We start from the raw sequence: 24,789 nt of genomic DNA on the forward strand, positions 1-24,789 counted from the left end.
CAAATCAGGGATACCACAGACAATGGGGAGAAGTTTTTTTCTGCTTCTGCCACTCGAGTATTTTACTCTTCCTGCTACTGTGAGCTTCAGTTAGGTTAAGATTTAAGTCCAGCTTTTTATTTGGAAAAAAAAAAAAAAACCCAAACTTAAGCATTAGGGGAAGAGCAAATTTTTTTCCAGTTCAGTAGCATATTTTAAGTTTCAGCTCTGTGTGCCTAGAACTCATGAAAGCCACCTCAGTGAGATTTAGGCCATGCATCCACACGTTTTGTGGAAGATTATGAAGTCCACAAGAAAAAATGAAATACTGTTTGAAAGCATGGAGTTACTGGTCTAGCTTACAAGCAGGAGTTCTGTTAGATTTTGGCAAGGAAAGCAAATGGATTTGTAAGGTTTTAAGACAAAGTCTCTGGAGACGGTATTTAGTAGCGTGTTCCTCTCTTACGCTGGCTACGAAACTTTGGTTTTCATGTTTTCTGGTTAATTTATTATGCATTCATTCTTCGTTTTATGCTAAGAGTTGATGATTGCTGTAGTTCAGTGATTTCTGCTCATGGACTCTGGTGTTGGAGGAAGTGGACTGGCTGAAGTAACAAAAAAATTATTCTACAATAAAAAGGTAAGTCGCATGTCTAGGAGCAGACTTGACTTTCTTCTGGGATATTTGGAAAGCGTCCATGCTAAATTTAGAACTCCTCAGGCATCGGTACTGGAGAAAAAGCAGGAAGTCATACTCATTTCTGCTGTAGGTCACAGGGTTGTTGCCAGCTCCTCGTCCTGTGCAGTGACAAGGCTGTTGGCTGCACTGGGCCAGGCAGGTTAAAGTAATATCACACGTGCCTAGAATATTCACTGATGGTGCTGTAAGCAAGGTAAGTATTCTTCCTTTAAAAGATACCTAAGAGAAAGATCTTACTTATTCCAAAATCACAAACTAGTTCACAGATATTACGGATCACAGGATATTTACATAGTTTATAAGAAGGAATACCTTTTCCTGCTGAAAACTTAATTTCTACTATGCCAGATTTGACAAATTCCTATACTAAGATGTTTTTATAGTTAGCTAGGGGGAAAAATCTTGATATTTTGGTTCTCTTAACTTCAAATTAATCCTCAACTACTGGTATTCACCACCTTTGCTTTGTTTAACATTCCCTTTGAAGAAGTCACTATTATCATTGAGATATAAGCTTCCGAGACAACCTACTTAAGTTACAAAAGTGAACATAAAAAAGCAAGAGGAAAAATGAGAGAGGTTGAAATGCTGTACAAGGGTTTTGAAAAGCACCATGTATTATTCATTCAGAGGTCAGATATAGCATCTTTAGCCTACACTTCCAGGGAACTCTTGCTTATTTTGGTCCTTAACTGACAGTCTCACTTCACCGCTCCCTAGCTACTCACACTTAACAGTATTTTACAGCCGAGTAGAAATGCTGCTTACAGATAGAACTGCCACTGACTACTAAATGATAGTTTGCAGCTCCCAAGTCGTAAGGTTTTCCACCTGGCATACATGCTACATTTATTCTTGTACTTTAAGTGCAACTGCACATACACTTTCCAAAACTATTCTGTGTCTCAACGTGAAAGAGGCTGATGGTGTATGTTTTACCTATTCTGGGTATGCCATTGTAAACACCAACACAAAACCCACACAATAAGTCTTAAGATAAATCAGTGCTGTTGGGGTGGCTTTTTGTGTGTGTTTTAAATCAACTGAGCAATAACACAAAATTCAAACATAACTGCTTTTAAGCAGTTTTTTCAAAACCAAGTCAACGCTTTCTTTTGTTTCTAATCTTTTAGCTACAAGCAATTAAAAAAACCCCGATTGCTACAAGCAATTAAAAAAAACCCCTACAAGCAATTAAAAAAACCCCGATTAAAAAATTAAAAAAACAGTGCCTGGAACTAGGTTCGTGCATGCATGGAGTGTCATGACACAATCTTGCCTATTTGTGTGCTTTCTAGGGAAAATGAAACTTGCTGGTAGCAAAACATACTTTGATTGCATTGGAGGTTTTCTTTGTGTCTTTTTGAAAATCTAAAATACCCCGTTCATAAAGTTTTAAAAATTATTATTTTCAAGTTATGCAAGTATCAGGTGCAGTATAAGAGTCACTTCAGATTTGCTGGAATCTGTAGGAATTCATCAATTAATCTCTCTGAAGTAACTTCCTCAACTGCATTTTCCCAGAAGGAAGATGAGTATAGCAGTGCTGCCTGAAATGACTCTGAATTGTGTGTCCTTCCCCACTTCATTATCTGGGCAATGCACTTGCATTATCAGAGGTTTCCAAAGTGTTGTACCTACAGTAGATGTTAAATGGAAGCACACAACTTCTTTGTCAAAAAAACCCTGAATCAAAATAAAACAGCTCCCCCCCAAAAAAACTCAAAATATATGGTACATCTTTTTTTCTTTTTTTTATTTAAGCTTCCGCAGGTAGAGATTTCTTCTTGGCTGAGGTCATTAGTAGTGAGGAAAAAGGAAGTGGGTGATTTTTTTTTGTGCAACTACCAAGGTGGGGAGAGGGTGGATGTGGGATTTAGGTCATGCTGGTCTGAGCTGTTACGTTGAAGTTACATTGAACAAAAAGGTTTGAGTGAAGTCCTTTTCAGACAACTTCAGTTGTACCTAAGAGTACTTCAGGCATATTGCCTTGTAGCACTGTCTTAACTTTGAGATGATAGGTCTTTGCAAAAACATTACTTGGCCTTCATGATCCAGTTGTGTGGGTTGGTGAACTGGAAAAACATATATATTGCAAAAATTATAAAAAGGAGAGAATGTGGCAGCGTCTCACCGTTTTAAGAGCATGTTGCTTGTTCTTTAGTGACTGAGAGGCTTAGAAGTCTTATTAATAGTAGTCTCTGCGTTTTTCTGTAGTCAAAATTTATTTAATGGCTTTGACTTTGTTTATCTAGCTTTTTGGCCCAAAAACCTTAAAACCAAACTTATCCTTGACATTGTGAAACATCTGTTATGCCAACTAAGTCGTGAATCCTCATCAAAAAGATACCTGAAAAAGTCTTTATGACCTTTTTAAACCCCTTCTCTTTGCTTTTTAAGCTTGCAAGTAAGGAAGTCATCTGTTAAATTAGCCTTGCAAAACTTATTATGGAAATTCATCAGTCCAGATTCTGCTCCCATCATATGTTATTGTTTGAGAATAATTTTCAATTTGCCCCTTAAATTATTGGTCATGTAACGGGCATGAACCATGTTAAGGTCTGTGCCTAGCTGTTCCCTCGGATTTTTCTGGATAAGCGCTGCAAATTACAAAGGCGGCAGTTTCTTCAGCCTGCTGTCTTAAAGTAGTTTTCTGTCTTTCTGAACGAGATTTCTTTCCAAGTTACATCCATTTATTTAGCCTCTCCAGAGTCTGCGGGCCTGCATCAGTGGAGGAACTGGGCTGGAGTCTTAGGTCAGATGTGAGTACCTGCTTGCAGCTGGACATGTGCGGCTGGCTCTGGTGGTGCTTCTGCTAGAGGAGATGGTAAATGGAGAAGCATGCTGCCCTGCAGACCTGTTATTGAAGCGCAGCATCAGTTTGGGTAGGAATGTTGGCATTAAAAAGCAAAACGAAAACAAAAACCCAGGGACTCAACGGTTCTGGATGTCCCGTGATTGCGCTTGGCCTTGGCCGTCAAAACGTTTTGTGAGTGGCACTTGGAGGCATCTGCATCATTCCCAAACCGACAGTGAGTATGAAGGTGGCATGAGGAAATCCTAGCTGGAGATTGTGCAGATGTCAGTGTCAGCCAGCAAATATGCACAGGGCTTAAATCGAGTTGTCTGTGGGGAGTACGATGTACTGTTCCCTGTAAAGGCTGTCAAACTGCTAGCGGGGATAGACAGCAACATGTAATATTTGATCTTCTATGCCCACAGTCCTCAGTGGAGCTGATCTCGTTTCAGTATTTCTTTGGCTTTATGGCTTTTTAACTCTTCTTCTTTGACCAACGTTGTATTTCTCCTTAAACTCTTCTCTTCAAAGTGGCAAGGACAGCCCTTGCTGCTGGGTGGCAGTTGTGGTTTAATGGTAGTTTACAGGCTGAAATACAGCTGACATGTGACTTGTAGGGAAAAAAAAAAAAAAAAAAAAAAGGAGGAGGGGGGCAAAACATTACTCAGGGTGCAGAAAAGCCCAACTCCTTCAGGCGCTGGACGGTTAGCTTTGTAAGAGTCACTGCAGCTGGGACAGAGTGAAAGGGTGCACGCCCGTCCTCTCCAGGGCCAGCGGGTTTGGGGCACAAGGACTGATGGGCTGCAGTGGCAACTTACGGTAGAAATGACAGTTGCACACCTACCCAAGAGACAGGAGGGCTCCCTGGTGCAGTCAAATGGCCCTGACCAGTTTTGTTGTGGTTTTGGCACTGAAAAGAAATTTTCTGTGCGTGTCCTGAACAGTCTGTGATTTTAATCTCTCGAGCAAACGTTTCACCGTGTATTTGATATGGGTGTTGCAAGTCCATTTGTGGGCAGCAGTTTTGTTTGCCTATTGCACACTTTCCTGCTGGTGAAAGCGTCATTCAGTTTTTCAGTCTTAGGGTGCCGCAGGATGGCAGAACAGAGACTAAAGATGCCTGAAAACCTGTCCTCTTCAGGGAGAGACTCTAGTAGGGGCATGGGCTTCCTAGCGTGTCCTAACTCAGTGGCTGTGGGAATAAACTGCTGGGCAAAGCTGAAAGCAATCCTGACAAAAGTAAACCTTATGTTCTGTACCTCCAGAGCTGCACGTATTTTGGGGATACTTGTGTCCTTTAAAAACAATAGAGGTCCTTGTGCTGCCGCTGCAGACTTCTGCAGTACTTGTGCAGTCGTGCGTTTGCTTTCCTTTAAATTTTGTGCTGCGAAGAAGAAAGTGGTTTCTGCTAAGCCACCGGACCTGTGAAGAACAGCAGACAGTCACTGAACAGTGCCCTTCGGGCTTATGATAAATCCTCCTGGCAATTGCACTATGAATACTCATTGTATGTAAACCTGTATCAATTTCAAAGCCTCTTCAGGCTTATCTGAAGGGCTGTGAGTTGTTTGGCAAGGATAAGAGAGGTCCAAACTGGCTGTTGCAGATATTCTCTGATTCGCAAGTTAATTGAATTCCACTTTTGTCATCAGTTATCACTTTATAAAACTCAAGTTTCTGGAATGGGAGAAGCAAACGGATTTTGATTTGTTGCAATTGATCCATTGTAGAGAGAGGTTTTTGAATACTTTGTCCAGGTGGGATCTTGATTCGTTATGTTTTGTGGGAAGGTTTTTTACTGTGGTGCTCTCATGGGATATCGCAGCAGCTTTCTGCAGTAATCTGCTGGTTGAACGCTGCTTTTCTGTGCCTGCTGTTCACCACTTATTAAATTAAGAAGTAAATTAGGTGTTTGAGCTATCAAGTTAAGCTTGCTGGGAAGAAAAAGGGGAAAAGAGAGATTGCGTTTTGGCACTGTGAGTTCTGAAGCTTCCCGATCTCTTGCTGTGTGGTAGAAGTTCCCTGCTGTTTGCTCTCCCTTTCCCCTCCTCCTGCCTGCTGTGGGGTGCTTCTGCAAGCAAGATCCCAGCCCCTTGCCTTCATTCGTGTGACTTATCTGGCCCTGCCTCAGCTTCTGTTTGTCTCGAGGTGAGTAAGGTCAGATGCAGCTATCCGTGCATGATTTTCTGAAGAGAAGTCAAATCTTTGTCAAATGAGTGCTGCCTCAATGAGAGCCTTTTGTAGACATAGACAAATGAGGTTGCAGGGAAAAGAGAAGATTCCTCACCTGCTCTCGTCCCTCCAATGCAAATAGTGCAGCATATGGGAAACAGATGAGTGACCTTTCTGTGAGAGTGTGAAGGATGACACTTTTTGACTTGATTAAAGTGTTTGCTTGCTCTGCTGTTTACCTTGATCTGGGGAAGATCCCTCTGATGGGGCACTGTAGCTCGTTACCCTCTTCCTTTAACACAAGGATCGTCTCAGTGGCCTTTCCCTTTTCAGCGGTTATGCTGATTGCTGAACATTTCCATTGAATCTCTTGTTTATAGGCAAGAAGCTGGTCTTGGATGCACTTTGCTCATTTTAACTACTCAGCCCTTTGGTTATTTTTCATTCCGATTTCCTTTGATAGGAATGGTTGGGAAAGGATGTGTAAACGACATGTGCTTTCAAAACACATGCGTTGCTAGTAGATAAGCCGATCCATCGAAGTGAAGTGGTGTTCCCTGTGGCCAGGTGGCGAGTCAGTGCGTGGAAACAGTGCAGGTCCTGCTGCAGAGCATCCCCAGCACCTAATTCTGCCAGGGGCATGGGAAGGAGGGCCCTGCTGCTGCGTCCTCTCCCACCAGGCACAGCCTGGGCATGGGGCAGGTGGGTTCTGTCAGGGGGCATCGCCGCTCGCCCTGGCTGTGCAGTTACTCTCGTCCCCACGTGCCTGAGGAGCAGGAGGCGTTCACTGTGCTTGTCCCAGCCCCTGCGCCTTGCCCAGCGGTACCCACACTGCTGATGCGTGGTGTCGCACGTGTGCAGGAGGGTGTCCTGCCAGGAGCCGCTCAGTGGTTTTGCTGATACATTAAAAGCAGATTTATGTGTTTGCACAGGCTGCAATGTCTGCTGTTTGTTATATAACTGGCAAATACCAGCATTGCCTTCGTTTTGTGCTCTTCCCCAGAGCTTTGTTGTGCCTGGGCTCGGGAGCCTGGTTGAAGGCAGCTGTGGGCGCTGCTACGGCTGTTGCCTGGTTCCCTTCAGGTGGCACTGCTGGAGTGCCAGGGCACCAGCAAAGAGATGGCCTCCTTTCAGAGGTCCTCATCACACTTGCGCTCGGGAGTCCTGGCCCATGCCAGGTGGGCACGTATGTGGTGGTCACTGCCTGGGCTCCAGTGAAACGGGTGGGGGAAGTACAGGGGCAGTCCCTTGATCGAGGTCATCTGCAGACTTTTCCAGAAATCACCATGTTGTTCCTACTCAGCAGTACGTTCAAGGTTTTGTTCTGAACTGCGCAAGTTACAATTGTATGCTTTTCTATTTTTTAATATCAGTTGATGTTCCCACGAGCCCAAGAGCTGGCATTCAAGGGTCTGGTGTGTGATTCCTCCACTTAAAACCACCTCTGCTTTGCCCTCTCCAAGCTTAGGGCTTTGTACTGGCTTCTTTTTCTGCTGAAAGCACATGAGTTCGTAGAAGAACGTGAGCCATGAAACAAGAGGAATCCTGCCAGCTGAACGAGCACCACTGTTGAATGAGCTGTTTCACTTTCCTTCTTTCTAATCTTTCTTAGAATGTATCTTCTACTAAAGACTTGAAAAGAACAGGCTTTGTAGAAGTGCATTATTAACTGGCCTTCTGATGGGGCCTTTAATTCTTACTAGGATTTTATTATTAATGGGCTTTCATGAAATTTATAGAACTGTTGGTAAGCCAGTGTTTAATGAGTGCATCTGTGTCTCATGTCAGTTGGTAAAAACAAAACAAACTCATGCTGCTTCCCTCTTTTTTTGTTGTAGCAAACCCTCCACAGTGATGTCCACTCCAGTGAAGAAATTTTGAAGGTAGGTGCTCTTAAATAGTCAGTCTCTGTGGTTGCTTATATTTTGCATGCATTAAACTAGCGTGTGGGGAAAGAATGTCATTCTGTTTCTGTTCTGTCAGTGGATGTTGTAGTCACTAAAAGTGGTGTATTTTGGGATATGCCGTGGAGAAGTAAAGATAAAAGCTTCAGATACAGGTGGAGTTGGAAGACCAATAATGGTCTTCCTATCAGTATGTAAGTGTAATGCAGTGTGGTGCAGTTCAAGAGCAAGACTGACAAGTCACCTGAAACAGCCAGAGCTGCTCCTTTGTCGAGTCAGGGGGTTGCCATTATTGAGTGTGTTTCCTCCAAAGGGGCTGGACATGCTGCCTGCTGTCCATACTGCCAGCCCCAGCAGCATGGCCCTGAACAGGAGCACGCACCTGCATCCGTCCCACCTGCCTGCGCAGGGCACTGCTGCTGCACTGTTTCTTCTTCACTGTAATTATAGTCCATTCGTGCAAAGCTAAGGCAGCTCTGATGCAAAACCGTCTCCGTAACTTTGTGTTAGAGTCGGCTCTGTGAGCAGTGTGCAGGCTTCCAGTAGCTGGCTCTGAGTACATGTCACCCATTCACTGTGCAGGGTGTGAAAATGCACTGGGACCTTTAATAAAGGTCTTCAGTAAAAAACACTTTAATAAAGTAAGAAATGGCTGGTCGTTCTGATACTGAGAAGACAGTTCCTTGATGTCAAATGCTGTTCTGAGACACGGGAGTCCTAACAGGTGTTTCTGTGATGCGCTTCCCTCACTGTTGCTTCAGGTTGCTTCAGATCCTGATGCCTTTATTGCTCTCGAGAAGCTGTTCTTGAGGCAGTGTTGTAGCTGAAAGGTAGTTGTGCACAGGTGCTCACTAGCTGCTGTGCACTGGTTGGTATTGCAGCACAAGTACTCCTCCTGGAAATACTGCATCATTTTGTGTTTCACAAGACATCCTGTCTTCTTGCCTTGTGTGCAACGCATAACACTATTTTTGTAGCAACCACAGGGAAGCACTGACAAATGCATGAAGAGGTGTAGTGCAGTATATTGAGGAGTTTATAATCTACTGAAAGATTGGAGAGCTAGTCAGTGAAGCGAGCAATGAGCTGAACAGTGGGAGGGGAGAAAAGAGAAGGCAAGGGTGGTAACAGTGCCATCAAATAGTCACTCAGGTTAGTTGTAGGCTGCTTCCAAGTTTTGCACAGAAACCCCTGCAGATTGCTCTAATCCCTTCTTATAGAGCCAAAGGTAGCAATGTGGTTTCATTCCCTATGTATCTTTGCATTTCATGTTGTTCCTAATAGATAAGGAAACTAGGGACACTCCTAAACTTTCATATTTGTGCCTTGTTGAAAAAACGGCACTTGTAAATTATGGCACAGTAGACTTTCACGCTTCAGTCTATTTCATGCCAAAAGTACAAAGATGCACTTTGTACCGACACGTTTCTCATAATTTTTTTTTTTAAGCCCCTGAGCAAACTGCGTGTGGTGCATGCTCATCATGAGATGTGTTCCGCACGAACATAATTCCTAACTTTCATTCAGCTGTTAGTGATGGTGGGTGAGAGTGAGGGCAGGGGAACAGGGCAGGAGAATTCCTGAAGACATAGCACATCGGGCAGTCTCTTTCTTTGGTTTGAAACTACGTCCCAGAGCTCTGCGTCAAAGATGTCTTGGTCGGTCGGAGCAAAAGCCAATAGTCCAGGCAGAATAGCGTGGGGAACGGCTGGCAGTCAGCACTCTCTGGCTGACGTCCTCACATTATGTGAAAAGCCTTTTGGAGTGTTGTTGCTGTAAGGGGTTATAAGAACTTCTGTGAACAGGAAAGTCCTGTGCTTTGAGGAACCCCAGAACTACTCATACAGGTTTTATTTACTTTTCCCTTTATTAACTGTGATAGCTGTAAGACTGAGGCCTAATCCTGCAAATACAATATGTACTTAACTCTCTACGAGCTTCACTAAGATTGCTGTTACTTGGGCAATGGGAGTATGCTTGCAGAAGAGGAGCAAGTCCTCACCATGATCTGGCTGCTGTGATCAAAGGAGGGTTTCTTGCTGTGGTACCAGCTCAGCTTTACAATCGGGTCAATAAGGACTTTATGGGAAGATCTGTATGAACCTCTTAAGCTTAAAACCTCACCTGTGTGTATCAGCGAAAAATACTGTAAGCCGCTTCTCTCAATCTCTTTCCAGGAAATGACCCACTCATGGCCACCTCCCCTGACAGCTATTCATACGCCTAGTACAGCAGAGCCTTCCAAATTTCCATTCCCAACAAAGGTAAAACACCCTCTTTTTGCCAGGGTTTTTGATAAATTAGAGGAACTCTTTCCGGCTCTTGCATGTGTTTTCATCTGATTTTGTCCCTCTTTCATAGATAAAGGCTGTTAGGAGATATTATCTTTAGAAGTCAGATAAATTAAAGCACAATGGATCTTGAGTTGTATAACAGCTGCTTGCAATGTATCATTTTACTGAGAATTAGATCAGATTGTGCTTCTGAGTAATTGTTTTTGAGTGGGCTATATGGTAGTGTAACTGTCTTTCCTCTTTTTTATTTTTTTAAGCAAGATTTGTATTTTTAGATTTGAAAGACGTTTGAGCCAGAGGGGGATGAATGAATTAATATTTCAATGACTTACACATTTGTTACAATTGTGGGCTTGAAATGTGACTGCTTTTCCGAAACATTTTAAGCATCTCATCTCTGTTGCCGCATAAAAACCATTTCATCTTTATTGCCAACAAAAATACTTGCTGACTGTGTTAAACAGAAGTGTTTGGCAGCTCTTATAATTTTTTTTTTAATATTTCTTCAAAAACGCACATACCACTGATGTGCTAGGAACGCATTTTTGGTGGCAGTAGCACGTATCACTTCTCTGTCCATCTTAAGCTATGTCAGGCCAGCTTAGACTATTGGACACTTCAAAGTCATACTTTGACAAGTTAGTCAAAGTATTTATTACAGTACGTAACCAATATGCTGCTATTAAGAGAGAGCTGATTTATTTTATTCTTAATTTGCACTTTGTCCTTTCTTTCTAAGAATCACAGCATGTTGGATCTGTAGCACAGAATCAGAGTAAGTAGAAATCCAAAGAAAACGCACTTAATGTGTGTATTGACAGATAGTTGTGTGTTGTGTGCTATACGTTGAAGTGAACATCAAATGTTTACATTGATTAAGGAATTTAATTCAACGTTGAACAGTGATGAATTTAGAAAATGCTTAGGAAATTGCATACACTCATTACCTAGAAACTAAGACAGCAGTTCAACAGAGAGCAAGCAGTATTTCGTTAGGAAACCCTGTTTGGAGTGATGAATAATCTTAATGGCAAACAATTGCATTCTGGAAGAAGGTGACTTTCTAATCTGATGCTCAGAGACCATAGGTTAAAATACCTACTTTAGTGTGAGGCAAATAAAAGCAACTGATTCATTTTTGATTTACAGAACAGTATGAAGCACCTTCAGAAACGTTGCCTATTTCTCAGCCGAGAACATCGTAAGTAACCAGACTCAGTTCCCATCTCTACTGTGCAGTTATTTAAATGACCCTGGAATGAATTACAGTTTGGCTTACTTGATGATTCTGAAGATTAAGGCTTTACCAGTCTGATTTTTCTCAGAAAATTTCAATGCAGGGAATTTTCACCAACAGAAACATTACTGTTTCATTATTATAATGACTGTGTTAAAAACAAAACAAAGCTGAAGAAAAGAAACCCAACCATTAATGTACCTGATTTAAGGTTTTTTTCTCTTTTAATATTATTTAATATTATGTAGCTGTGGCTACATAATATCTTGTCACACTTAGTGCTATTCAAACTACTAATAATTTATTAAACTGACATAAATGATAAGGGATACAAAATGAATCTGATCTGTTCTGCATATAATTTTGAAGCTTGTGGGGGCTCGTAAAGCTACAGCTACCAAAACTCTGAAAACTAGGGGTGAAATTTTAAGGCAATTGTATGATAGAACTTTCTGCAATTGTGCAAGGAAAAGTTTTCTAAAAAGTGTTGTCTTAATTCTGTTTTCATTTTTAAAAGCAAACAAACAGGCAAAAACTTAAATGTTGACTTTCTAAAAACCTCTATTTATATTCTAAGAATGTTAGCTTGTTGCAAAGTTGGGTGAAGATGAAGTTTCTAGAGCTTTTTTAAATAGTATTTATATATTTCTACTTTTCTTTATCTAGTTATTCTTTTCCCTATCATGTTACGTTTTCTTTCAGAAGAAAGCTTCTTAGAATTTGAGTCTCAGTCTAAGATGTTTATGCGTAATCACTGCAAAAGTTTTACAAGGCTAGGAAGGAGTGCCAACTAACAAATGAATCGGTCCAATAGAAAATTTTAAGTTGGTGGATAAAATAACTTGGTACTGTCCTTGTAGGTTAATAATTAATTAGGTTAATAATTATCTATTAATTAGGTTAATTACAGAAATTGCTTGAAGGTAGTTTTGTGTGGGCTGACATTAGTCTTTCAGGATTAACCTGGCCAAATTGGCAGCATTGATAGCCCTGAGTAACAAATAGAAATCTTTCCATGTCTGGAAAGCTAAGGCGTCCCTGGGCAAGGCAATTGCTGAACCATTAAATGCTTATCAGTCATATATATATAAATGATATATAAAGATCTCATGTTCCATGGAAGGCTGCAAACTACAGACCACAAAGCTTACTCCATTTGTTTTCCTTTTCCTTATCGTGAACAATTTAATTAAAAAAACCCCAAACTGGGCTAGTCACAACTAAGAGGAAGAGCATCTCTCCGTCTTGTTTGAGATTGTAGAATTTTGCATTCAATCTCTGTAAGATCTGTAAAACAACCCTTTTTATACTGTTCCAGCATCATGCAGAGGAGCCCGCCCTCACTGGGAGCAATCAGCTACTCCCTTAATCCATTCTTTATTTTACTCCTCCTTCTTCCACCCCAGCTTGCTCCTCCTGAACAATTTCTGGCAATTTTCACTGCAGTATTAAAAATACTAGTTTCAACTGCAGCAGGCTCTGCCTTCCTCCTCAGCTACCCTACAACCATCATCTTTATTTCAACTGTTCTCAGCTGCTTGTAAAAATCCCCCTAGAACTGTAGTCAGTTTTCCAGGTGGCAAAGAGAGAAGAGGCTTTCACTGTAAACAAGAATCTGAAAATACTCCTTTCTTAGCCCAAAGGTCCAGAATTGTAAATATGGCATGGTACATAGCTCTGTCCTTAGCCAACATCCCCTCTCTGCTCGGCGTCCTTCTGGGTACTTCAGAGCCAGCACTCATCTGCCCAGGGACATGCATACCCACAATCGACGACGGCAGTTGAAGCAGGAGGAACAGGGTGGTTTAGGTTTACGTCCCAAATGGAATTAATCAAGATTTGCCCAAGAACTTCCTCTACATCTTTCCCTCGAACTCATGCGTCCCTTCTTTTTTGTTTTGTTTTTGGTTTCATTTGCACAACAGGGCTTGTTTTCTTTCAGGGCTTTCATTCTTGAACAGAGCCCCGAAGTTAGCACCTGGCTACACTGGAATGGAAGCAGCCCTTCTTTTAAAAGGGGAGATGCCAAGCTCATTCTTGGTGATGCATCTTTAACCTGGCTGGCAGAGAGGGACCAGCCTGTGCTTTCAGTGGGGTTGTTTGGCAAGTGATGTTAATTTTAGTGCTGCTTCTCGCTAAAAGAGCTCTTTTTAAATAGCTTTACAGGGAGATTGATGGTGTGTATATAAGCTGCAAATGAACAGGTCCTGCGAATGAAAACTCGGCATCTATTAACTCCTGAGCTAATTAAAGCATTAAAATTATTAAAGCAGATTTATTTTCTTTAACTAGGCTATTTAACAATTTGTTGAAACCTTCTTTTGGGGAAACTGGTTTTGTCTATCCTTGTAGAAGTATGACTCATTTAAAGTTTTAGTGTTCTTCCTTCCTTGAACCTAAATTGAACTTAAGTAGTTGCGATGTTCTTTTATGCTGAAGATCTAGATAGAGTTTCCTTGCATTATTCTCTTAACCTCTAAAAGAAATGCATCTGTAATCCACAATTCTTAAGGCAAAACAAAAAATGAAAACATTTTCAGAACTTTTTAGCATCCCTGGAAGTTTGTTCATTATCACCTTTGAAGGATTACTTTCCCTAATGGGTTGGGGGGAAAAAAAAAACAACAATTCATTGAGATGCCAACAGACATTTGCCAAACTGCCCAGAAGTGTGGAGAGTGGCTGTATTGTTGCTACCCTTCCTTTTTTCCTATTTATGCCTCAGTGGACTAGCGGTGAGCTTCAGCTCTAGCCCACGTGCGAAGTTGGCAGAGGCAGGATTGCTGCAGACTGCATGCCATTTGCCTTCTGTAGGAAATTCGGGGGCCTCATTTTCCAAGGTGGTGTCTCATAGTGATTCCTGTCCCTCTAAAGAAGAGGGAAGAGGTGACTTCCACTGAGAAGGTGTGTGAGGAACTGAGGCAGTGGAGGCTGGGAGATGGAGGAGGATAGTCACAGGGGAATGGCAAAGGCAAAATGCCTGAACAAAGAAAGCGCGTAGGTCATCATGAGTGTAATCAGACAGCGCCTTTGTGGCACTGAGAGCCTCTTCTGCATCAGAGAGAGGTACTTGGGGACTGTGGGGTCAGTACCTTTGCAGGAGGTGTCACCTATGCAGGAGGGGTTGGCTCCGTACTGGTAGACAAGGAGACCTTTGGGGTTTCTTCATGCTGTCCTGCTCCATGGGCAAGAGTAGATTCGTCCCTTCTGGTTTGTGGAATTATTTGTTTTGAGATCGTGCCAGCTTCAACTGTAAACACGGTCCTATTCCAATGAAAGTATCTCCATGCATGTCAACTGCTTTGGTATGAGTGTAAAAGAATTTATCTAGGTAGTGGGGATAGTACTTAAATAAGGGAATCACTTTTTTATTCAAAGTTTTTACTTCTCTTTTGTCATGGAATCATAAAAGCAAACTGCTCAGGGTCATTAGAGGTGACCCACAGGGCCATAAATCTTTTTCGCTTTGTTCATAATTTGAAATGAAGGCTTAAAAGAGTGTGAAGGTTTCTGTAGTTTTCCTTCTCCTAACAAGCACCAGGAACACTCTCTCCCCACTTTTCCAAGGTGATGTGGTTCGCTGGGGATCTTTCATATTTGTTTTCATGCTATAAAATGTGTTGTCATGAAGGGTTGGAGGCTTATTTTTCTTATTTCTCACAGAGAGCCCTTAGATTGAAATGAGGCTGAAATAAACAGAGTTTTGACCTGATTGATTAGAACCCCTGTCTCAGTTCCTAAGCGTTTTATCCAGTTTTTGGACACTTGTGTAACTCTCTGGGTTGAGGAGTCAGTCTCCAGCTAGTTTCAAGATTTGAACCACCGTACACTTGAATAACAAGAGTTTTGCCTGTCTGCTTTCCAACTCCTTTTGGGGGTGCCTGCATGATTGCCAAAGTGGGGGATAACAGTTTGGGAGAACTTTGGGTCCCTCCCCACAAATCCTTCCCTTCCAGCCTTTTAAGGACCTCGGTAATGCATTGAAATTGCCAGCAGTAGTTAGCACCTGCAGGTAGAGGACTAAATTAGGCTTTTTGGAAACATTTGCGGGCAGCCTGCTCTCTACTCTAGCAATAGTAAAAAAGAGTTTGTGCCTCCCAACTTGTAAACCACTTTGAGTATCTGAACTGCTCAATGTTATGGTTACTGCTGAGATGTGCACAAGTGTGAAGTTCATTGTGTAGAGAAGAAATAGGAGAAAGGCTTGACCTTGGCATTTACTTATGTATGTGCGATAGGAAACTTCAGCAGCAAAAAGAGAACTCCTGTGACAGAAGAAATATTCACAGGCCCTCAGAGTGTGAACACGCACAGTTTCTGGTGCAAAGACGATGCTTTCTGCCCCTTGGGGAGCCAGTGGAGGCTAATAGCGTGCTAATTTCTTGCTGTACAAGGAGCAGATAGATTTCTTCCACGCCACCTTGCGGTCTTAGTGCCTAGGTAACTTTTCTTCTCTGTGTTAGTGTGCTAGGTAACCGTTGTTGAGGAGCACTGCCCTCGTAGAACTTTGTCTCAGTTGCCTGTAGATGGCAGCCGATGACACTGACCTCCAATTGCGCAGCTCCTGAGATCGACTGGAAAGCACAGTAAAACGTTGAGGTTGTGTGTTGTCGTTTTATCATTCATTCGGGTAGTGAGAGGGTTTAGCAGATTGAGCATGCCAAATGTTCAAAAAGGATGTGGGAGGTTGGTTTGTTTTGGCAAGTGCAAACCAAGTCTTTTTCAGTGTCTGCTGCTTGAAAATGTGTCTGCCTTGGCTGATATTTATCTTCTGGTTGTCTTTCAGAATGCTCCAGGACGACCTGCAGCTCAGTGATAGTGAAGAGAGTGGTGACGACCAAGTCAGTTTTAGATGTTTTATACACTAGGCACACAGACATCCCTTTAAATCACCACAACTTGTTGCGTTGCTCCGAGTTCCTTACGCTAACCTTTCCTCCCCCTCTCCTCTTTGTTTTTGTGAACAAAACAGGTTGTTGAAAAGCCACCTTCTTCACTTGCTCCTCCAAGGTACAGGTTTGTTCCCAAACTACTAGCTAGACCAAATAAGGAGGAAAACCAAAACTACTTTTTGTATATGGGGTAGATAGGTAAGGGTTCCTGGTTTCTCTTGTAGACACAGGCTTTTGTTTCTAGCTGCCTGAAGCTGCTTTTGAAAATTGGCTTGTGGGGGGTTTTACAGAAAGCTCCAATTGGAACTGAGTAATCCAGTCATGCTGGATTTTGCCTGTGAACCATAATTTTATTTCCCCAGCTGTTCTCTTTTTTTTCTCCTCTTCCCGTCCACCACTGTGTATGTAGATCACGCCGGAGCTAATGGGATTTTCAGTTGTAGTAGTGATGGATGTGAATCCAGTTTTAGTTTGGAAGGAGGCCCAAAACAGCCAAGTGAGTGAAGAACAGGAAACGGTTAAGTAGACTCATTGAGGCTGTTTCAGCTCCCTGATAAGGCAGCTGATTGTAAGCAGCTCCTGCCATGTATTGTTAGTCAGAAGCAATATTCAAGGTAGACTCAACAGCCACATGCCAGCATTAGAGGAAGAAAGGTGGAGAAGCCCAGAATTTTTCCTACAGGAGAGCACTGACAGACATTTTTGGCTTGATATCTGTATTCTTCAAGCACAGGGTAATGGTCGACAAAGTCAGACATGCAGAAGGGCATGCCGATTCTTGGCATGATTTCTGCGTCTCTGCAAGCTCTTGAAATAGAGTGTTCTCTTGAGATCAGTCTGGATCAGCAAGGAGCTTGCCTCCAAGTAATACAAACGTGTTGATGCTGATATGGGAAACAGTTTTCAAAGTAAAAAAAATAATAATAAACCCAACATTTTGATTTTGTAAGCCCATTTCAAAGCAAAAAGAAGCTGTGCATCAAAGTCGTGGCTCTCCCTCACTTCTATTCATTCCCATTGTCAGTGCTGGAGGAAAACACTTTTGAGTAGGGGAGGGTGTTGAAAAAAAGCCGCTGCTTGACATGGCTGTTAACGAAACAGTTACAGCACCTTGACCAAGTAACACAGATGAAGTGAAAAGGTGAAGGGGAGAATACAAAAAAGAGAAACCATCCTGGAATGTGTGTTTCCATCTTGTTAGCCTTTATTGGAAGTTTTTCTTTTGAGGGTTGGGGCTGTCAGAAAAGCACTTGTCAGTTTCAGTTGTTTTTTAAACTTTGGTTGGCTAAATGCTGCTTCATAGTGTAGCAGTGATGTCCTGCTTATGTATTTGTCTGACTGGGTTGGAGTTGAAGGTTTTATTATTTCCAGAGGTTTTTTATTCCGGTGCTTTATCTTTTGGGTATGGCAATGTATTCCTTTGGCCTTCTCCCATCTCCGCTCACTGCCAAAACATGGGGTTTCAGTTTTACTTTTGAATCTTGCCGTGTCAATATAATAAGTAACCTTCGCCCATGCTGCTTTCTAATGTTAGCTCATGGTGGTCTAGCAGTGCCCTACAGTCCCAGCCCAAGAGTGTGGCATCAGCACATTCCAGCAGCTCGGAGTCAGGGAGCACCAGTGACTCAGACAGCTCTTCAGACTCGGAGACCACCTCAGAGAGCACCTCCAGTGACAGTGAAGCAAACGACCCTGCGAGAGCGTCAGCGCCTGAGGTGAATATTAAAATAAAATGTAGAGGCTGCTTAATACAGCCTCTTGCTTCAGACTCTCTGCTGCCTGAATGCAGTCAGGACAGGAGACCTGAAATAACGTCATCATTCATGTGTCCCCTTGACATCTTTGCTTCATCATCAGACTTTTTTGCCCTTTGCTTCCCTTCTAGAGTTTGTCAATTAAATAATCCTTAGTAACAGCATAATTAGACTTTTACGTGCCTAACCTTGAAGTGTTCCCCCTTCTACTTTGGCATCGTTGTCTAGCACTCCTGGAGGAATTAGTGTCATCGCTGGGGAGACACAAGTAAGGCACAGATGAGAAGCACGGCTTGTCTGGGATGTTTGGGGTGCACCTCTGCCCATGCAGGTTTTCTGAGTGCTGAGGCTGTGGGCTGGTTGAGGGTGAGACCAATTTCCTGATATGTGAAGAAGAGCCGCTGCCTCCCTGCAGCTCCTGTGCGTGAATGACAGATTCAGCTTCTCCCAGATCGCAGCTGAAGTGATCAGACCTGCAGGAAGGGCTGGAATATGCTTAGACTTCCTACTGTTTAATTTGCCTCAGATAGTGCTTCACTGGCATTTCTGAGGCTTTTATTGGGAAAAGCAGACAAACAGAACTTGGTGCCGTAAAGTTTCATAATGGAGACCGTGCATTTTTTAAAAATCTGCTGGAGAAGTGCTCATGTCCCATGGTTTCAAACAGTTCCTCCAGCTTGCCGAACATTCTCAGGCCAGTGGGAACTGCATGGTTATATCTTATGAACCACAGCTGGTGTAAATTAAGTTGCTGACGGTTTTGAGGTACTTTCACAAAGCCCAGAAACCTTGTAATTTATTTCTCCTCCCTCCCCTAGCCCTAGCTTTCCTTTCTTTTGCTTTAGAAGCACATGAAAGGGAGAATTTTATGTGCAGAAAACAAGTTTTGAGAAGGCATAGCTTTTCTTCTCATATCTAATACACTTCACCTTCCAGCAGTTCAGTTACGGAGTTTGCCTTCTGCAATGCGGTTGTCTTTGGAAGGAAACATATTATACTTCTACTCTTTTACCCAATCCTGCCTGCTTTGTTTTGAAAATACTGGATTGCAAGATCCTTCTCGCTCTAGTGAAATCCTAGCTATTTGCCATTGACCATCTTATCCTTTTTTATTCAGCAAACTGTTCATCCATGGTGCTCAAGGAGCAAATTATTGCACATGGCCCATTTGTTTATAGTCAGTTCTTCACATGCAAAAGCACAGACTTGAAGACCTATAGGCAATAGTTCCTCCTTTTTTTTTTTTTTTTTTTTTTGAAGTCTCTTACTATTCTTTGTGTTTGGAAAACCTAAGGAAAGCCCGTATGATGGTGTAGATCACAAACAAGGTAACCAATGGTAGAAGGTGCTAGAAAAGGATCAGAGTATGCCACTGTCTGCTAGCTACCTACATTATGAACTGAAGTTTGCTAAGTATTTTGGCCACGTTTGTATAGTGTTTAAATTAAAAAAATGCTCTTTGGTGGCTAATGAGTTAAAATTCTAATGAAAACAAAGCTGATTTGTGTTGTCTGAAAACTATAATGGAATTTGTGGTTTAATTTTTCTTACGACCCCACGGTAAAACCAAACTGGTTTTTAAACCAGGTTTCTAGATTGACTCTCTGAAACACAGTTGAAGACATGTTTTGTTTATCCACATGTTCTACAGTGAGTTGAGTCTGGATAGAGAAGAAAATTGTGGTAGAAGGGATTCATTAGTCTTGGAAAACCTTTCAGGCTTTCTCTTTTTGGGGAAGAGTTGTGGGACTTCTGAGAAGGGAGAGTTGTGACTGGGGAGAATCGGTAAGGGCAGGAGTGTAACTGTGCCATGATGGTGCCCAAATAATGAGCTACACATTTAAGTGATGCTGACCCATACGTGGTGTTTTCAGAACAGGCCCCAGAGAATAATGCTCCTGCTTTGCAGTTTCTGTTGTCTTTTTTTAGGGTTAGTTGGGTTTGCTTTTCATAGAATCATAGAATGGCTTAGGTTGGAAGGGACCTTGAAGATCATCTAGTTCCAATCCACCTGCCATAGGCAGGGACACCTCCCACTAGACCAGGTTGCTCAAAGCCCCATCCACCCTGGCCTTGAACACCTCCAGGGATGCAGCTTCCACGACTTATCTGGGCAACCTGTTCCAGTGCCTTCCACCCTCAAAGTGAAAACTTTATTCCTAATATCTAATCTAAATCTAACTTCTTCCAGTTTAAAGCCATTCCCCTTCATCCTATCGCTACATGCCCTCCTAAAAAGTTCCTCCCCGTCTTTCTTGTAGGCCCCCTTTAGATACTGAAAGGCTGCTATAAGGTCTCCCCAGAGCTTTCTTTTCTCCAGGCTGAACAACCTCACCTCTCTCAGCCTGTCTTCATAGGAGAGGTGCTCCAGCCCTCTGATCATCTCTCTGGTCTTTTTCTCGTAATTTGTCAGACTCCTGTTAGGTTAAGCAGGGCTTGTAGCGACCACATTACGTTATCTGACCGTGTGTCCTGGTTTGAGATAGAACAAAACTAATGTTCCTTTTCAATAATTTTCCTTTTCAGTTTAGTCTGGTCTAACTGAATGCACTCTCTGAAATTAATGGTATGTTTTTCAGACAGTGTCTGCTTCTGGCAATCAAAAAGTCTGATGCTTATAGTTAGTACCAAGGAATAGTATGCCGAGAGGCTTTTGCTTATACTTATCTCTGTATCAACCAGGGTTAGCTAACTTTGTTATGTACCGAGTTGGAAGCAGAAGAGTGGGCAGGAGCGGACAGGACAGATGACCCAAAACTGACCAGCGGGGTATTCCATCCCATCTGCCTCATGCTCATTATAAAGCTGAGGGAGCAAGGGCTCAAGTTCCCTTTTCTTCAGTGGCTGGAGTCGGAGGAGGACTCTGTCTGTTCTGCCTTTGATCCTGATCTGTGTGTTCCTGCACCCAGTTCCTGTCTGCTGCTGAGTCCAGTCTGGGATTTCCCCAGTGCTGGCTGGTGACGTGATTGTCATCCTGGGAGCTCGATATTGGGTTTATATATATTTGTATATATTTCATTATTTTCTTATTAATATTATTATATTTTCTTTTTATTGTTAATATTTCATTAAAGCTGGTTTAGGGTTTTTTTTCAAGCCGTAAGTCTTTCTCCCTTATCCTCTCTCCTTTCTCTCTTCTGGGAAGGGAGAGGGGTTAATAGAAAACATCTGTCATTCATTTAGTGGCCAGCCCAGCCCTAAACTGTGACTCCAGAGGCCTTCAGACCTTGGTCATTGCTCATGCCTTGCTTGACCCAGAGGGAAGCAAGTGTTAAGTTGTGTAGGCAGAGGACTCAGAAGAGGCTGGACTTGATGCGGTAGCCATACAATTTCTTATGGTAAATGGTTTTCTTTTGGTTAAACCACAGGAGCCTGACAGCCTACCTGTCAAACTTCAATGAGATGTGATAGCTGGCACAGCCCCTTGTCCGTTTTGCTGTGTGCAAATAACTTTCCAAAAGCATTGTGAGGACAGCACCTAAACCGTTTTTACAATTGCTGCTTTTTTTAGACGTTGTCTGATTTTGCAACAATGTTGGTTAGTGGCAAACCAAGATGAAGCTTTCATGTAGACTACTCTCTTACTGGATGACAGGTAGGGCTAGCAGAGAACCAGGAGTGCTGTGCAACATATTTGATCCTGTGCAAAAACGAGGTCTGTGTTCCTGAAGTAAGTGTTCATGTGCACATACTAGAGCATCCTCACTGTCTCATGGTCTTTCACTTTCACGCCTTTTTTAACAATAAGGAGGAAATTTTACTGGGTTCTGATAAGCAGTGCTAGGATGGAAATAGCCCATAAAGGCATCAGTGTTGCATCCTTCTTTTCTCTTTTTGTCTGCAGCCTGACCCACCAACTTCTAATAAGTGGCAGCTCAACAACTGGCTGACCAAGGTGAACCCACCAGCAGTGCCAACCAAAAGTCTCAGCGAAATCGCCCATGGGGATGGATGTGAGGAGGGCCAGGAGCAGGGCGATGGCATCAGCAGCAATTCTTCCCACCAGCACGCTGAGCCGAGGGAGCCTCATCACAAAAGCTCCGGCCGAGCAGCCAGGGCTCCTCAGGACACTCATCTTCCAACCAAACACAACTGCCAGAAGTCTCCTGTGCGCACCGAGGAGCCCTCGCTCAGGCAGACTTGTCTTCCTCAAAAGAGGAAGGTGAGGGGTGGAGGGGGAGGTGGGTTTGTACAAGGGCCAAGGTGGTGTTTGAAAAACCCGTGCGGAGAGTTCATTTCTGCTTCATAGGTTGGGAGTGGACCCATTATGCTCCTCCTATAAAGGTGCTATCAAACTTCTAAAGGGAATGCGTACCAAAACTTTCCACAGATGTTTCTTGTTGATCACAAATCCCCTGCTGAGCAAATGAAAAGCCTTGTAAGCTGTCTAACAAATGCTTTGGTGGTTTAAAACATTTTTTTCTGTGTTTTCTTGAAATACTAATTTTCTCAGACACCAAAACCTCAGCCCTCCTATGTCAGAGAGGACCTTTGGGCAGCAGGCTGTGTCACAGCATGCAGCTGGCCAGCCTGCTGGGAGCATTTGTGGGTTTCTCTGCTTTCAGCCCAAGCAGAGCTTTGTAGGGCTGCAGTTCCCCCTCCCCCTGCAACTCCTTGAAAAGCAGCATAGTATCTGAAGCACCTTCCAGACTGTGGAGTCATCTGTGCTACCCATTGAGTGTCTGTTGTGGGAGAGCACCTTGCCTGCAGTTTGTGGGGGTGCCCACAGGGACAATTGACCCAGGCCACCCTGGTCTGTGGTTTTTGGTTTTGTCCATGTATGCACCTTCTGCTGCCTTTAGTCACGCAACCACAGTCTGAGTAGCGTAGTCTTTTCCTGTGTGGAATTATTTATTTCCATGAAACAGTTGTGAAGGCTTGCTTATGCAAAGAGGACTGAATTCTGCAGATGTAAACTGTGTTATTACTAGGGGTGATGGCAGCAGCCCCGTGCCTTTTACTTTTCCATAAATGCAGACTTTTGACTGAACCAGGTTCACTGATAGTAACAACCATCACTAAACCCTGCTTTGGATCTCAGCGCTTGGATAAATATGTAGAAAATGTCTTTGGTTTTCCTGGAGCTGCTGTGGTGCTAGCAGCAATGCTAATGCTTAAAAGATGCGTGTATCCACTAAGGGGATTTGTAGAGTCCTTCAGCTATAATAGTTGCTTTCCCCTGAATTCCAAGACAGACCTTTATTTAACTGCGATGGTAGCAGCTCATGAGTGTTTTTGAAAGCTAACTGCCAAAGGGGACTGTGGATATACTTCCAGCCAGCTGGTTCAGCTGCACAGAGAGTTGGCTGCAGGTGTTAAGGTGAATGGGTATTCACTGTGGACGTTTCAGTGCCTGTGTAACTTTTTGGTCCTCCTCACAGAGCAGGTGGCTTAGCATGTGTGGGTGAATTACCTTGGTTCCCACGTGGGTTTCCTTTAGTCTTGTCATTTTCTGAGCTTCCCATAGTTGTGGGGAAGAGCAGGAAAATGGTGAAGAAACTTGAGAGACCCCGGCAGTCCCCCTCCTGCAGAGCAGCAAGAGAAAGGTGAACAGGCAGTAAATCTGTTGCTGCTTCTGTTGTCTCAAAGAGCCAAGAGAGGAGCTATTTGATACTAGACGTGTCTTCCCTTGCAGCCTGAGTATCTGATTGCAGGAAAACCCTCCTAAGAGACTCAACATCTGTATTATATCAGCATGCATCAGTGTCCTTGGAGGCTCAGGCTTCATCACAGCCAGTTTGGTCAGGTGCAGCTGTCAGACATCTTTTGCGGCACTGTGGAGCTCAACCTGGGAAACAGTTTAAGGACGTGATCTAGGTGCTTGAGGCTTGCCCTGAGCACGCTGCCAGAGGTAGACTCTGTGCTGAGCATAACCCACTGAGCACCACCACAGTGACGTAAACCTGGATGTACTCGAGAGAGAGAGACAGAAAGTCCTGCAATGCTTTTGGCTGCCACCAGGCGCACTATGGGTAACGCTGACTTATCAGTGTAGTTTCTTTTACATTTTCTTGGCTTGTAGCAAATTATTCTGAAGTTTTTGATTCAGGTAAGCAGATGAGGATGCTTTGTATTGTTAAGATCTATCGAGTGCAATTTAAAAGTATTATTTATTACCTCTCTGCCTTAATGGTTCCTGTTCTTCTGGTATCAGATTCTTGTTGTTAAAACCAAAAGCCCCTGTGCATCTTGGAAATCTGAGTGATCGAACTCTCCTGTGAATGCAGTTTTTTCCTTCCCTTTCATAAGGCCTATCACAAAACACAATTGCTTGCAGTTCATGACTTTGCCAGGAGGAATCTGAATACATTTCTGTACAATTCATACTGAGTAGGAGAAAAAAAAACACACAACCATCCAGAACAGATGAAATGCTATTTTTCAGCAATGGATGTGCCTTAATTTTGATTACTGTTGGCAACAAGAGGTTTTGCGTTTCCATCCCTGCAACTACAAAATAATTAATCTATCCAAGCAAAAGTAGATAATGTCATTTTAGGATACTTGTCAGTGAGCCGGAAATCTATATCCGCTGTGCTCTGGGTTTCCACTTTGTCAGTTCCAGTATCTTATATTTTCTTTTTTTTTTTAACCAGAATCAGTCAAACTTAGATGTGTTCGTCTGTACTTTACCTGCACATTCAAAACCTGAGTGATTTTCTTTTTTTTTCTTTTTTTTTTCCTTTCTTCCTGTTAGAGGGAAGTGGAGAAGGAGATTGATAGGAAGAAAATGAAATCAGAAAAAGAAACAAAACCATTGCAGTCTTCAGCTAACAAAGACTCCCATAAATTGAAGTGAGTATACAGTGGTGGGATGGCAAAAAGATGCATAAAGCTGAGTCTTTCTCAAAAAGGTTAAGGCGAGGAACTGTATCTCCTGTGCTTATGCTTGTGAGTTTGCTTATAACTTAATGTGTCTTCTGAAACTTGATCTGCTGCAGATTTGTCTTTACATCCGGGAACCAAACATGTAGCTATGGGAATATAATTTATTCACCTTTTTATTTGTTGCAGATGTGAAGGTTGGGTGTCACTTATCTATCTTCCTCTGTCTTCTTAG

At 42.8% G+C, this 24,789-nt stretch overlaps 2 protein-coding genes across 2 annotated transcripts in view; both read left to right on the forward strand.

Annotated features, from left to right (window-relative positions):
* LOC309671545 (kelch-like protein 8) overlaps positions 1–24,789 on the forward strand; it is a gene marked incomplete at its 5' end in the record, with an annotated part of 659,404 nt that overhangs the window by 66,442 nt on the left and 568,173 nt on the right. The gene's annotated exons all lie outside the window — the stretch shown is intronic.
* LOC309671201 (AF4/FMR2 family member 1-like) overlaps positions 3,224–24,789 on the forward strand; it is a gene marked incomplete at its 5' end in the record, with an annotated part of 52,807 nt that continues 31,241 nt past the window's right edge. Inside the window, 7 exons of the mRNA XM_082482406.1 lie at positions 3,224–3,238; positions 7,487–7,531; positions 11,001–11,047; positions 15,870–15,924; positions 16,056–16,093; positions 17,528–17,690; positions 21,574–21,910. Coding sequence (XP_082338532.1) covers positions 3,224–3,238; positions 7,487–7,531; positions 11,001–11,047; positions 15,870–15,924; positions 16,056–16,093; positions 17,528–17,690; positions 21,574–21,910 — 700 coding nt within the window. The remainder of the gene's footprint in view (positions 3,239–7,486; positions 7,532–11,000; positions 11,048–15,869; positions 15,925–16,055; positions 16,094–17,527; positions 17,691–21,573; positions 21,911–24,789) is intronic.

The sequence above is a fragment of the Vanellus vanellus genome, assembly GCF_965231255.1.
Source record: "Vanellus vanellus genome assembly, chromosome: 4".
Taxonomy (NCBI): Eukaryota; Metazoa; Chordata; class Aves; order Charadriiformes; family Charadriidae; genus Vanellus; species Vanellus vanellus.